Source organism: Panthera uncia (genome assembly GCF_023721935.1).
Source record: "Panthera uncia isolate 11264 chromosome B3 unlocalized genomic scaffold, Puncia_PCG_1.0 HiC_scaffold_1, whole genome shotgun sequence".
Classification (NCBI taxonomy): domain Eukaryota; kingdom Metazoa; phylum Chordata; class Mammalia; order Carnivora; family Felidae; genus Panthera; species Panthera uncia.
In genome coordinates, this window is record NW_026057582.1 from 107,407,098 (window position 1) to 107,422,028 (window position 14,931).

Sequence of the window (14,931 nt, forward strand, 5' to 3'; positions counted from 1 at the left end):
ATAATCAATCCTCTTGTTGGACACGTGGCTCATTTCAATTTTTTTTTTTTTTAGTTTATATTTTGAGAGAGAGAGAGAGCAGGGGAGGGGAAAAGAGAGAGAGAGAGAGAGAGAAGGAGAGAGAGAGAGAGAGAGAGAGAAAGAGAGAGAGAAAGAGAGAGAGAAAGAGAGAGAGAAAGAGAGAGAGAGAGAGAGAGAGAATCCCAAGCAGGCTCTGGGCTATGAGCGCAAAGCTGGACGCTTTGGATCCCAGGAACCATGGAGATCACGACCTGAGCCGAAACCAAGAGGTGGGCACTGAACCCACTGAGCCAACCAGGCGCCCCGAGGCTCGTTTCGATTTTTAATGTTACAAATATCCTGGGAATAGCACCTTGGACGGGAGATTATGTTTTCTTTTTAGCATTTGAGCACTCTGTGTTCCTCTCCCACCTTGGGGGCCGTGCCCCCCCCCCACTTCAACGAGGGGGCCACTCACCTATTCAAGTCAGAAAGCTGAGGGTCCTCCCTGGCTCCACCGCCACCTCTCCCACCCGCAGGTTCCCAGCAAGCCCTGCCTGGAGTGCGCCAAACACGTCCTGAGTCCGTCTCCTTCCCTCCTCTGCGGTTTCTTCCCCCAGGAGAGGCACCTCTGCCGAAGGACCCCCTGCCTCACCCTCCAGTTCACCCCTGCGGGCAGCCAGAGTGGCTTCTAGCAGATGACCACACCACTCCTTTGCTTTTGGAGGGGTGCAGGGGGAAGTCCAAGTTCTTCAGTGTGACCCTCTTGGACCTGCCTCCCTCCCTCCCTGGCCTCTGCCTACACCCCCTCCCCGCCCTGCACCTCCAAGTTCCCACACTCGCTCCTGACATTCCCAGTGATTTCTCCCAAAGCCCCGGGCCCTGGCTGGGTTCCAGGCTTCCCTCTGCACATACTTTTCTCTTGTCTGCCCCGCTCTCCCCTTCTCCCTTCCGGACAATGTCACCAGCCTCAGGTCACTTCCTGTTAGAAGCTGGCCCTGGCCTGCCCTGCCATTTCCCTTTCCACTGCCTGCAAGGGGTGCCCCTCTGCAATCACCCCCAGCCCCACACTAGCACCTGTTCTCCACCCCCGCCCCCACCCAAGAGTGGGCACCCTGTCCCTGCTGTGTCTCCTCCAGGCCTGGGCATAGACAATAACATATCAAATATAATAAATGTTTATTGGACCAGCGGGTCACTTAGGAAGGACGAAGGAGTCCCTCCCAGGGACAGGCCTGTGTGACACGCTTTACAGCCTCAGGTTAGCTCGTATGAGCCTCATGCTACCTTAGGAGAGATCACTGTCCTCATTTCACAGGGAACAAACTGAAGCTCAGTGAATTTGAGTCACTTGCCCAAGGTCAGATGGCTGGCTACAGCCAAACTGGGTTGAAACTCCGGTCTGACACCCGAGCCTGTGATACTCCCTCCCCCAGCCGCCTCCTGGCGTAGGGTGCTTTCAGGAGAAATCCATCGTCCGGCATTAAAAGCTTTTAACTGAGGAGAAAGATAGAAAATACGGAAGAGGGGAAAAGGGAAATTCTAAACACGGGGGGGGAGGGAAGAGCTATCCCTACCTAAAATAATTAAGAGGCAGACAGAGAGCAAATAAGGGAGGAGTGGGGGGAGGCATTTGTCTAAATATGTGGCCTCAGCTATGTGGGTCACGGTGATTTGGAATCCACTTAATTTAGCTGCCTTCAGCACTGCGGTTTCTCGTTCGGATGTTGGAGGTGGAACCAGGCAGTAAAAATGTCATAAATTCATCAGCAAATTCCCTCCAGCTCTCAAGGTCTAGCCTTGGATTCCCGAAGAGCCAGCCCTGGGCAGAGTGTGGGCAGGCAGGCTGGAGGCTGGGGGACAGAGCAGTGCCCCAGGTCTGCCAGTGCCCTTGAGACGGGAAGGGGAAAGAGAATGATGGCTTCCTGCACCTGGAGGGACTTTGGTTAGACCCAGGGAGGAGCCTGTCCTCATGGTGACAGGCCAAGGGCAGGGGGCAGGGCTGTTCCTGGGCTCCGCAGAGCCGAAGGTGAGCTGGGAATGATGGGAAGGGCCTGGCTAAGGCCCAGCCCAGGCCCAGGGTGCCGTGGATGCTGAGTGTGGCCAGGTGGGGGTGGGGGGGCGGGTTTGGGGTTGTCAGGGGTCAGGAGGCAGTATCATGCAGAAAGTCCTGGATTCTCAACCCGACCCAGCCTCGAATCCACCATGTAACCTTGGAAAAGGGATGTGGCGTCTCAGGACCACAGGTCCCCTCGGCTGTTGGCATGGCTTGGATCAGAAGAACCCTGTTTCCCGATCTTTCACTACCTGTGACTCTTGTAGCTTTTCAGTTGGCATTCGTGACCACCCAACACGAGACTCTTAGCGACACAGTCTGGTTCCCACGCGGCCCAGGCAGGGCAGGGGCTGTACCACTCTGCACTGTTCCCATTCCAGGAACAGGAAAGAGCTGGCGTCCTGGTGGACCCACGGGGCCTCGCTGTGGGTGCGTTTGCAGCTGCTTCCGCTTCTGGCAGCATGAAGGTGGGCGTGAGGAACGTGACCATCCCCCCTGGGATGCCTAGGGGCCCTGGCAGCCCGAGCTGGGGGCCTAGGTGCTGCCTCTAACCCTGAACTCTGGATGTGAACAGAGAGAAGCTGGCAGCCAGGGGCAGAGGTCTGGCACCAGAGACAAGAGGCAAACAGATTCTCCCGGGTTCTTGCTGTCGCAGGGACCACGGCCTGGCTTTCTGGGGATGAGACAGTCCAGCTCCAAGGCTGGTGTGAAGGAGGTGTGTGACCCCCAACCGGGAAGGATGTCTGCGAAGGAAGAGCAGAGCCCCCGCCAGCCCAGCCTTGCCCACATGCCCTCCCGCCCGGCCCCTGCCCCCAGCCTCCCCCTCCGTTACCTGTTCACCCCGCAGGGCCTGGTGGATGGTGAGAGTCCGGTTGTTGTGCATGGTGAACAGGATGGCTTTGCCCGTGTGGTTGAACCGGGGTGCTCCTGCCACGTACACCCGCCCCTGCCTGGAGGACACGACCGACGTGACTGTGTACCCTGCCACGGGAGGAAACAGGCTGGTCTCTGCCCCAGCTCCTCGGCTGCGCCTGAAGGGCCAGCTGAGGGAGTGCATGCAGGGCAGGCTGAGCAGATGTGAAGCAGAGGGGTGGTATTTCCTAGGAACAACTGGGGAGGCCTGGAAGAGGCAGGGCTCAGGAGGGGGGTAGGGAGGGTGGGGAGAACTCATGCGCCCCACCCCCTGCTGGAGGAAGCCAAGGAAGCCAGGTGGGGCTATGAAAAGGCACTGCTGACCTGGAATGTGCATGTGCCCCCGGCCCCTTCACCCGCGTCCCCGAGACGTGTGAGAGAGAGCAGGGAGGAGGGAGGTGATGAGCCCTGGCCGCGCTTCATCTCGTATGGGGCAGGCTTTGATTTGCAATCTCCACCAACTGTCTCTCTCAGGGACCCGCCAGTGTCCTCGCTACTGCAGCCTGCTGCTGGGTGGTCTGGAGAACTACAGCACTGGCTGTCCAGGTGGGAGAAGCCGCTCCACTGGGCATCGGTGTGGGGTCCCAGGGACTCTTGTGGCCCCGGAGCTTTGCAGCCTCAAAGGCTGGAGCCCCCTCCTCTCGGTCCCACACATACACCACGTAAAAGAGGAAGAAATGGAAACCAGGGGCTCTTTGGGAAAGGCCACCAATCCGTGTCCTCAGGATGGCTTTGCCCTATCACTACCCAGCACGGGGGACGCACGCAAAGCCTAGAGCCCCACTTTCTGCCAGATGGTTGAGAGTGGATCCCGGTTTTTAGATGCCTCGTCAGCAGTTCTGGGCTACTTCCTGGTAAACGGATGTCTCTTTCTGCCATGTGTGCACGTGCGTGGGCATATGTGGGTAACACAACCACTATGGTTCCGCTGGTTGCTTGTGTGGCGGCTGCAGGATGTGTAGACGGGTTGATTCAGTGGCTGGGAGAACAGGTGCAGTAGGGCGAGCTACTCTGGTTCCAGACACGGTATTTTTGACTCTTAAAGGTGTATTCTGGGAAATGGGGCTCGAAAGGTCAGTGAAGCCAGAGTGTTGCATAGGCTGTGTTGGCTGTGTATTAACACAGCCATAAATATATGAGGGTAGGGTGGGATCAGCCTTGCAGAGTGGGGCCGAGGTGTCTTCTGAGCCCTCAGTGGTGCAGCTGAAAATGTTCCCAATTAGCCCTGGGCTTTGGGCTTCCTCAGAAGGAGACACAGCAGTCATGGGAAGGGCTTGGGGGCCGAATGTTCTAGGGGCAGGCGTGGGCCTCTCAAAGCAACAAGCAGCATTGAGAACTTCCTGCTTCCCACAGTCTGCTGGCTGTAGCTTACATTTCCATGTGGTTCTTTGGCCAGCAGGCAGGGCCATCCTGAAAGCTGGACCGGCCTCCCAGAAGGCCTGACAAGATGACAGAAATCTATATAGTTTCCTTGCAGGGAGGCGGAGAGCCTGGTCTCCCAGTCTCCTTCCTCCAAACCTCCCCTCTCCCTTGGGGCATGTAGGAAGGAATCTTCCAGAGACCCCAGACCCTGCCCTCATGGATGAGCCCCAGAGGGAGGAGGAAGGAAGAAGGGCTGTGACAGTGGGTAAGGCAAGATAGTTGGGCCTCATGAGGGTTTTTTGGTCTGGTTCTACCCCACTAGGGCCCCCTGGGAGGAGGAAGACAGTTATGCTGGGCCAGGAAGAGGTGGATTCATCCCGCTGCCCCTCACTCAGATACCTTCACTATCTCCCTACTACCAACACGAAAAGGCTCCAACTCCTTAACCTGGCGTTCGAGGCTTCCTGCTACAAACTGTGCCAACCTGCCTTCCCCTTCCCCCTCCTGCTCCACCCCTCTGTTCCATCCTGGTCTACCTTCCTGTGTCCTGACCCCGCCTAGCACTTTCCACACCTCCCCCCTTTGCTTGAACCTTCTTGGTCTATTCAGTCTTTTGCTGCCTCAGAGACCCGGTGTCAGCCCCAGAACATGCACAGTGGGGGCCGGAGTGTGCCGGCCACTGGTCCACGACCACCCACAGTGCTGGTCCTGCTCACTTGGGCCCTGGGCACCAATGTTATTGAGAGAGAGAGAGAGACAGAGAGAGAGAGAGACAGAGAGAGAGAGAGACAGAGAGAGAGAGACAGAGAGAGAGAGAACGAGCGGGGAGGGGCAGAGAGAAAGGGAGAGAATGAACCCCAAGCAGGCTCTGCACTATCAGTGCAGAGACCAGGCAGGGCTCGATCCCGCGAACCTCAAGATCGCGACGTGAGCTGAGATCAGGAGTCGGATGCTTAAATGACTGAGCCACCCAGGCGCCCCTGTGCTGCTCTTTAATGTCTGCTTCCGAAGTGCTTAATGGGAAGTGACTTCTGCCTTGATGGTGACCGTTAACAATAAAAACGAACATGGACTTCTCCTCCACGTGCATGTTGCCTTGGGAGGCAGCTCAGCGTGCCCAAACCCTAGCCAAGGCAGAAGGTTTTAAAGGCACACCAACAGTGGGCCTGGTGTCTAGAAGCATCGACTGAGGCACATTTCAGGTACAGGTGCTTTGCTTACCATTTATTCTACCTGTTTATGGAGAGCCCGTTGCATGCCGGGCATGGTGCCAGGTGTGGATACCAGGCTGAAGAGGCAGCGGTCCCTGACCTGTGCCTGGACATTTGCAGGATATTCACACACAGGTCCTTGTTTCACGTGGGGGCACGTTCCCCTGGACCCCTCCTCGCCCGCGCCCATTCGCCACACTTAGCTCGGGCTCTTACCTAGATAGGCGCCATGATTCTTGAGCTCCTCGGGAAATTCCTTCAGGTAGGACTCGCGGAGGGGAATGACCTTCCCGCCACTGGTCTCCTTCAGCACGGCTCCGTTCCAGTCATAGGCGCCAACGGCTCCCAGCAGAATGCCGTCCTGACGTCAGGGAGGGGACACACATCAGCTCGTGTCCCCGGGGGGCCCCTTGCTGGGAAGCCACCTCCAGGTTCTGCACAATGAAGCATCCACCACAGCCTCTTTGGGCACCTTCTCCTGTGTTCACTATTTAACTGACTTCCAGGCAGGGTTCTTGACTTTTGAATGAGGCCAGGACCGTCCACCCCATCCTTAGCACAAAATGGATCAAACAGAGGAATGTTCTAGAAACAGACTCCACCTCTAGAACCAAGCCTCCATTGCTCTTTGGGCTTCATAAGCCCCACAGGAAATCTCCTGTCACTGTCCCTTCCTTCTGACGCTTCTGGAAGCTGTGGCCCCTGCCCGTGGCCTCCCTCCACATTCCTCTGTGGCGTCTGACTTGCTTCCCTGTGTGCAAATCTTACGTCTTCATTTCTTCAGTAACAATTCACAGAGTGTCTACTCTGGGCTGGCCACTTGCTCGGAGCTGGGATATAGTCCCTGCCCTTGCAGAGTTCAAAGTACCACGCAAACGTGCAAGTTAACATAATAGTTGCAAAGCGTGATAACTGCTATAGGGGATGTGGTAAATACCACAGTGAGGTTTAGTCTAGATTGAAATGGGGGTCAGGAAAAGCATTTTTGAGTAAGTGATGCTCACCCGGACACCTGGAGGGGGAGGGGACAAGTGTGCAAAGGCCCTGAGGCTGGAGAGAGTTTAGAGGCGTTGCTTTTAAGGAACTGGAAGCCGTTTGGTGGGCTGGAGTGCAGAGTGACAGAGGCCAGAGCGACTCTGATGAGGCTGGACAGAGAAGCCAGGGCCACATCTGTGACAGCCTGCACCCTGAGGAAGGGGGCTTGTCTTTAATTGCAGTGTAAGTGGGTGCTGCAATGCTCAGGCAGGAAGACGGGAACTCTGGCTCCCCGAGGGGCAGGCAGTCTCCCTGTTACTGACTCCAAGGTCACTCCTCACTCTCTGGGCTGCCCCTACACCCTATCCACCACTACCCCGCCTCCTTAAACAACCTCCTTGAGCAAAGCTAGTGGATACAGGAAGACAGATAGCAAGCCCTTGGAAGCAGGGAGGGCCACCTTCCTGGGTGACCTTGGTGACTCCTGGCCCGGCAGGTTGTGCCCCGGCTTTGGGCTGTGAAAGCACTAGCAGATGAAGTCACCTCTCTCCTCCCCCGAGCCTCCCTAATCCTGGCTGATTGGCAGGATTTGAGGTTCCCCCGCCACGTGGGGCCCGGGGCACCCCATCTCCCCTCCCCTCCAATACCATGGTGCCGACAGAACAATGTGATTCTGGCCTTGGGACAATCAGGGCCGTGAATGAGCAGGTGGGCAGTGTCACCATGCAACAGTCTCGCTGGTGGCCGCGGAGGGGGGCAAGACTGTGAACCTTACTCAGACCTTCCATTTCTCATTTCCCAGGGGTCACTTTAAAGAGTGAAGTTGATCTCAGATAAGGTTTAAAAAGTCCAAATTCTCTGGAAGTAGAACTGACTGTTCAGACAATGTTTTTCTGACCGCAAGCAAGCTGGTCTCTGGAGAGTCTGATGTACGTGGTTGTGTTTAATGTCGCACTTTCTAATTAGCTTTTTCCTCCCGGTCTGTGTGAGCCTCAGCCTGGGAGCGCCTGATGATCTCCTGGGCTGGAATCAGGGCTGGCACCACAAAGACTCACGGCCCACACTCACGGCCAGTGCTCCTTGCACTTGGGGTGTGCTCCCTTCTTTGCAAAGTACTTTCTCATCCAGCCACCCATTTGTGAGAGAGCAGCATGTCAGATGTTCATTATCTGCACTTGACAAATGGCATCCAAGGTTCAGAGAGGGAAAGGGACTTGTCCGAGGCTGCACAGCAAGTCGGGGCGGGGCTGGGACTTGGAGCAGGGTGGTGGGTTGGGCAGGGGAGAAAAGAGCCACGGGCAGCCCCCGGACTCTGCTCCCAGTTTTCCATTGGAGCACCCTCTAAGAGGACAGTGATGTTTGGGCCTCGTCTCTCTCCTTCCTCTCTCTTCCGGCTTGAATCCAAGTTTGCTTCTGCAGGACCAGGCTTCTTCCTTCAGGGAGAGGGCTCTGAAGATGAATTTTTGGCCTTGCAGGTGACTGGAAGTCTCCATGATGTACTGAGGAGGACTGGGATTCCTCTGGGGAGGACCCCCGTATGTATGTGGGGCTTGGGGATTCCACTGGACTTCCGGATTTGGCAGCACTAGGCCGGCTGATTGCTCACAGTCTCTTGCCTTATGCTGTTTCACCCTGGCAGTGCCCGTAGGCCTGTGCTCCCAGGGGGCGGTCCTTTCTTGAGAGGGCTCTGTTACCAGGGAGAGCCTCACTGAGGAAGGCGGGGAGAGGGCAGGCTGGGAGGGCAGGAGGAGCAAACCTCACTATGGCACAGTCTTTCCCCAGCTCGGGGAGCCTAGGCATTTCGAATTTGGAAAAAATCTGGAAGGGCAGGGTCCCAAAAAGGGCCAAAGCCTTGACAGAGGAAGCCAAGCATGTAGGCCCAGCTGGAAAACAAATACCAGGGCATTCCAGGGAAGAGCCTCATCCCACCCTCCAGGCCTGGCACCGGCTCCCTGATTTATGGCCTCCTTTCCCGTGGGGCCACGTGAGCTCCCACCAGATACTGCCAGGGTGTGCCTGGGTGGCCTTGCACATGGACCCTTGGCACAAGCTGACTTTTCTAGTGCCCTTTGCAGATGTGAGGATGCAGACATGGTGGCCCTCAGCAGGTCCAAGGCCAAGTCTGTGCCCTTCCTATAGACAACCTGTACCCGTATTCACTCTAGCATGGCACCTGCCGTCCGATTCTGCTAGCTCATCAATTAGCTGCCTTCTGACCTGGCCCCTGCAGCAGTCTTGCCTCCCTAGCTGAGCTGAATGTTCCTGGTACGTGTGACCATGTCCCTCCAAACTGTGTCCCCAGCCGCTCCGTGTCCCCAGGGTTGGGTCACATCCCTAACACTAGAAACAGCATCATTTAGGGCAGTGGCTCCCAAACGGGGGGCAGTTTAGCCCCCAGGAAATATTTGGCAATGCCCGGAGACATTTTGGGTTGTCATAGCTGGGGGTGGTGTTGGGGTTGGTGCGGCAGCTGGTGGGTAGGGTCAGGGCCGCTGCCTACAATACACAGGACGGCCCTGCAGCGAAGAATTATCCAGCCCAAGTTGGCAGTTGGGCTGAGGCTGAGAATCCCTGGCCCAGTGGTTAGAGCATGAAGTCTGGAGTCAGACATTGCTGAGTTCCAGTTCTAGCTCCAAAGCTTCTAGCTGTGTGACCTTGGGCAAGTTTCTCTCTCTCTTCCTTTTTTTCTCCCCCCTCCCTCCCTCCCTCCCTTCTCTCTCTCTCTCTCTCTCTCTCTCTCTCTCAGCCTCAGCTGTAAATTGTTTCGTTGGGAGAATTAACATTTTTAATTCTTAGCACGGAGCTTGGCAGTCAGCAAAGGACTTGGTATATAGTAGCTCCTCTCGTTCTTTTATTCATCCGTAAAGCATCGGGGACGCGGGAGTCAAAGAATCACATCTCATGGTCAAGTTGGTGCTGCAGAGGAGTCATTACAGCAGCCTGAGGGGAGGCAGCCTAGTGGAGGCAAGGGAAGCCTATTTGGGGGGCCCCCGCAGGAAGCGGCGGGGGGGGGGTGACTGAGAGGTGGGTGGGGTTAGGACAGGACTTTAAGAAACCCTTACTTGATCGTAAGTCTCAAAATGTACACTTCTAGTTCCAAGCCTCAAGACTCGATTCCGCCAGGGTTTTTCAGACATCTGCTCAAAGACTGAGGTTCAGAGAGGTTAAATGGTTTGTCTGAGGCCACACATCCAGGCAGTGCTTTCTTCTTGCCCAGCAGTAATGGAATGAGAATGTCAGATGCCAACAATTCTTGGCTTTGGATAGGTGGTCCTGTGCACTGAGTCCCGTCCTCCTCCCCAGGCTCCTCCATAGCTCCCTCGTGCCTGCATGTCCACCATCAGAGTGACTCTAGAAGGGCCAAGAGCCCCTCCTAAGGCAAATACGTCGTGAAGAGGACGGGTTATACTTTTCACTAATTGCTCAGATTCTGTCATAGGAGATGCATTTTTAACAAGCCTAAAGTGGAGCCTGAGGAACAGTGAGTGCCAGGAGGTTTAGATGGGGTTGGGCAGGAAACACCCAGAAACGGGCCTTCAGTCTTTCTGTGGAGAGAAGCCCTTCACTGTGCCGGAAGCTGGTAGGCAGGGTGGCAAGGAGGTGGTGTGGGGAGCAAGGGCCACCCTGTACTTGACGGCTTGTTCCCGATCGGCGGGTTGGTTGTCTCTGCTCAGAGGTCCCGGGAACAAGGCTCAGGAGTGGGGTGCCTGGCACCAGGGTGCAGCCTGAGACACGGAGCTGGGCTTAGGAGGAGACCCCAATGACCTGGAAATGATTCCCGCCACCAGGAGTCACTTGGGAACGATCTGGAACAGCATGCCGGCAGACCCTGGCTACCATGTCCAGGCCTCATGGGGTGGAGCCCGCGGACAGCCCTGACTGCCTGCCCTAGCTTGCACATGGAGGGGTCTACGGTTTAAGGTTATGGGGGTGTAGGAGAGGTTCACAGCCTCTAGGTACCAACCCCTCACGTCACCATATGGATCAGTTTCTTTCATTTTTTTTTTAAGTTTATTTATTTTGAGAGAGACAGAGAAAGAGAGAGAGAGAGAGAGAGAGAATGAGAGCAAATAGGGGAGGGGCATAGCGGGAAGGAGAGAGAGAATCCTAAGCAGGCTCAGCACTGTCAGTGTGGAGCCTGAGGGGTGGGGGGGCTTGAACTCATGAACCATGAGATCATGACCTGAGCCGAGATCAAAAGTCAGATGCTTAACCGACTGAACTGCACGAGGCACCCCAGTTTCTTTCATTTTTGATTGAATCAAATGTGCAAAACTAGTTCAAATGTTTTTGTAGTGGCTCGGTCAGTTAAGCGGCCAACTCCTGATTTTGGCTTCATGAGTTAGAGCCCTGCTTCAGGCTCAACGCTGTGGAGTCTGCTTGGGATTCTCTCTCTCCCTCTCTCTCTGCCCCTCCCTGGGTTGAGCTCTCTGTCCCTCTCAAGATAAATACATAAACTTAAAAAATCAAATGTAAACCTCTTAGGAAAGATTACAGCCTGAAGGCTTTCACAGCTAAGCAGCTTAGGTAACAACCAATGACCTTGGCTATCCAGCCCACAGCTCTAGCAGAGGCTGCGGGAAGGGCACAGGCTGAAGAGGCTGGAGGGTGGCTGGGGTGGCTGGGGCTGCTGGCCTGGGAGGTAGGAGTCTCCCCACCCTTGACCTGTGTCAGACATAACTGAGGGCTGGTCTTGCTGGATCATCACGTGTAGGTTCAAGGGAAACAGTCTCTTCCCATCTCAGTTGAGTCACCAAAGTATTTGTGTAGACAAGATCCACCCTAATAAAACTGCTTCCTTCTGTAAACTTTTGGGGTTGGGGAGAGGTAAGAGTTCCATGTGAAATTCCTCTGCAGAGCCCCTGGGTGGGAGCAGCACCCTAGCTCCATCCACCACTAGGGGGCATCCATAACTTATTGTCCCCTTCCTTTCCTGCACACTTTCCATCTTGGCTTGTGCGGATTACAGACTCAGAGTCTATGCCCCCTTGGGAGGTACGGATCCCTTTTGGAAGCTTTCTGGCAGACTCCTTCAGCTTCTTCTTGATTACCCAGCTCAACAGGGAGTTCACCACCTCAGCACGCAGCCAGGACTAATAGAAGCCACTCCAGCTGTTAGTGATCTTTGCATTCATTTCCAAATACTAATGGAAACACTGGCTTCAAAATCTGTTTTGGAATTTGACTGGAGATCCATAGCTGGCCTTCCTGGTGGTCATTTCCAGAATGTCTTCTTTCCCCTTTTTGGCAAATCAAGACTAGAGTTTCCTGGATTGACTTAGGTCCTTGGGTTTCCCCATGGCTCTGACCTTCAGCCTGGGATGCCATTCCTGTGGTCTGGGGCCTTGGGCTCTTTGGGTGACCAGGTGATGTTTTGGGGTCTCCTCTCTACCCTGGCACTAGTCTCCTCTTCCTCTTGCTGTTCTTACTCTTTTTAAAGACTGCTGTTCTTACCCTTTTGAAGGCTGGTTTCCTTGCTAGACAGGCAACAGCAGCCCAGGTGATGAGCCACCGGCCCCTTTGCTATTTGAGAACATTCTATGAGGTACTTCCTCCAGGACTAGAGACCTTTCCTTCTGACATAACTAAAGAGGCCCAGGGAAGCTGAAGGCTTCTTCTCATATTTACAGGAAGTGGCTGTCTGAGGCCGTCTGTGGAACACTTTTGGAGGGGATGGAGGCTGAGAGCTCGCCCAGGACTTGGACTCACTCGGGCTTGAGACCTGCTCTGGGCAAAGCTGAAAGGCTGGACCACTGCTTCCCATCTCCGGAGAGGGCTGACCAGCCCCGAGAGCTGTGGAGCTGGACTCCCAGGGACAGGACGGCTGTGGCCAATTATGGTGGCCTCAGTGGTCAGCATCAGCACTGAGAACCCTATGTGCCCTAAAATAGCAAACCCAGTGGCCGGTCACACCACCAGATGGCCCGCCATCGTTGTTCCATTCTTTTGGATTTGGAAGGATTGGTTTTTTCTTTTTAGATATTAAAGAGTCTCAGATTCAGACTTAATCGTCTTCTCTTTAAGAGTCGTATCAGATAGAAACTTCCAGATGCCTGTCACTTGAAAACCAGACTCGGGGGCGTTAGAAGAGCTGGGGCGGTGATAAGGATGGGGAGAGGCACTCCGGTCTCTCCAACCAGAGGAATGAAAATGAGTTGGACACGTGGAAGAATCTACACAGGGCAGTGTATGACCTTGACCTAAACAACAGGCCAGGGCTCTGAGCTCTTGGTCTCCTCTGTGCAGCGGGTGGCGGGGGGTGGGGGGCTTGGGGGGGGGGGTGTCTATCCATGGATCCTTCAAGGACTCCTCCTGCTCGACATACTGAGATGCTTGGGTCCTTTTTAGGGTTCATCTCAAGTATTCCTGAACACCTGAACCTCAGTGTAACCTCCCCTTCTCTTTGAGTTCCCCGATTCCTAGGCACGCACGGACCACAGAGTTAGAAGAGAAGCCTGCACCTTCCAGGACCCAGCGCAGGGCCCAGCACAGAGAAGGCACAGAAAAGATTTGCAGACCTGACCATCTATGGGGCGCCTGGGCGGCTCAGTTGGATGGGCGTCCGACTTCAACTCAGGGCATGATTTCACGGTTCGTGGGCTCAAGCCCCGCATCGGGCTCTGTGCTGACAGCTCAGAGCCTGGATTCTTCTTCAGATTCTGTGTCTCCCTTCTCTCTGCCCCTCTCCCGCTTGTACTCTGTCTCTCTTTCTCAAAAATAAGTAAACATTAAAAAAAACAAAAACAGGACAACTATTCCTGCCTGTCGACCTGGCAGGGCTGTGCTGAGCCTGAAATGGGGCATAGGAATTTCCTGGAGAAGTTTAAAGTGCCGTGCATATACAACGCACTGTTATAATCATAGGCGGCTCCATTTGTAGCTTGCTGTGCCCGGGTGGGCACGAGTCTGTCCAGATGCAGTTCAGGAACAGTGGCGTGTGAGTCAGGTTTCCGTCCTGCTGCCTGTTCACATGTCCCCCTCCGCCTCCGATTTGGGGTTTCTGACTCAGACCCCCTGAGATTCCACTCGCTCTCGGGGAGCAGCTGCTTGGCGTGGGGAGGAAGAGCGTGAGATTCGTATTTTCCTACTTAGGTCACTGGAGCAGGTCACTTAGACTTTGTGTGACTCAGTTTATTTGTCTGGAGACTGGGAACAAGGAATCCTGCCCTATTCACCTCACAGTGTTGTTGGTGGGGGGGTGTTCAGTGAGATAACGGAGGTGATGCGGAAGTAGGCAGGTCGTTTCTGGCAGGTTTGGAGGCATACATACACTCCCACGGTGCCAGCCTGGGGCAGAACACCTAGGAACCTCTCTGCTCCAAGCATGCCCACTGACATGGACTCCTGCCAGGTGGTCCTCCCAGCACGCAGTGCTCCCAGGCAGGGCTCCACTGTTTACGACACATTTTCGCAGATACTGGCTCTCTGCCCCGCCCTGGCAATCCCGTGAGGTTTCCGCCCCATCTTGTCAATCGGAACCAGGAGAGGCATGTCGAGGGCGAGTGACGGTCCGGTGCTCTGGGCCGCCAACGTAGAGCTTCTGACGCGACATGCTGCTTGTGATGCCATGTGGCCATCTGGATCCTCTGCCATCTGAGGCCGAGTCTGCACCGGGAGCACAGCTGGTCCATCTGGACCCCCTCCCCACACCAGCTCAGGGCCATGCCCCTGCACGCACAGGCTGCCTTGGGCAAGGGCGTTATTGGCGCAGGCCAACAGCCTCTGCCGCGTTGACCCAATTTTTGCACAAGGCTCTGTGGGCTGCAGGGGACCTTCGGACCTGGAGGAAATGCCCCCATCGGCTCCCTGTGCAGGTGGTTCGTTATTTGTAGCTCACTCCCTGCTGAAAAGGGCTTGTAAGTTGAAGGCCTCGACTTCCCCCTTGCAGCCACAGAAGATAGAGGCAGAGAGACCCGGAGAAACAAAGTGGGGGGTGGGTGAGGGACAGCCCAGGAAAGGCGGCGTGGCCACCTAGAGAGCCGGAAAGTATGTGGGAGGGCGGCTCCAACCCCGACCTACCTCCACCACGTGAGAAGAAAAGCCGGTCTGGGACATCTCCAGCCCGAAGGACGTCTCGTTCTTGTTGGTGCCTAAAACAGAGGGACAGAAAGACCTCAGCTGCACGCCCAGTTGCTTAGTGCCACCCACCTGCAGCCCCATCCATGGCACCTGTGTCCTGGGGCACCTCCGGGGAGGGAGGAGGGGGCCCTGAGGCAGCCCACACAGGGAGGGCACCTTCCAGGTGGCCGTGGCTTCACTATCAGTAGCCTAGTCACTGCTGCAAAGGGTTTGGGACGAGTTATATGACAGAGCATGTATGCCATAATGTCAATATAGGGGAAAGAGCAAGTAAAGCACATGGAAAGAAACAATCTCCATCGTTGGCAAGAAATGGAAATTCCATTTCTTTCCTCA

The 14,931-nt window shown here is 55.4% G+C and overlaps 1 protein-coding gene across 1 annotated transcript in view; it reads right to left on the bottom strand.

Annotated features, from left to right (window-relative positions):
* Positions 1 to 14,931, bottom strand: part of ITGA11 (integrin subunit alpha 11) — a 123,756-nt gene that overhangs the window by 29,035 nt on the left and 79,790 nt on the right. Inside the window, exons 10-12 of the mRNA XM_049613806.1 lie at positions 14,536 to 14,606; positions 5,758 to 5,902; positions 2,889 to 3,037 (exon numbers count right to left, since the gene is read on the bottom strand). Of these exons, the coding sequence (XP_049469763.1) occupies positions 2,889 to 3,037; positions 5,758 to 5,902; positions 14,536 to 14,606 (365 nt within the window). The remainder of the gene's footprint in view (positions 1 to 2,888; positions 3,038 to 5,757; positions 5,903 to 14,535; positions 14,607 to 14,931) is intronic.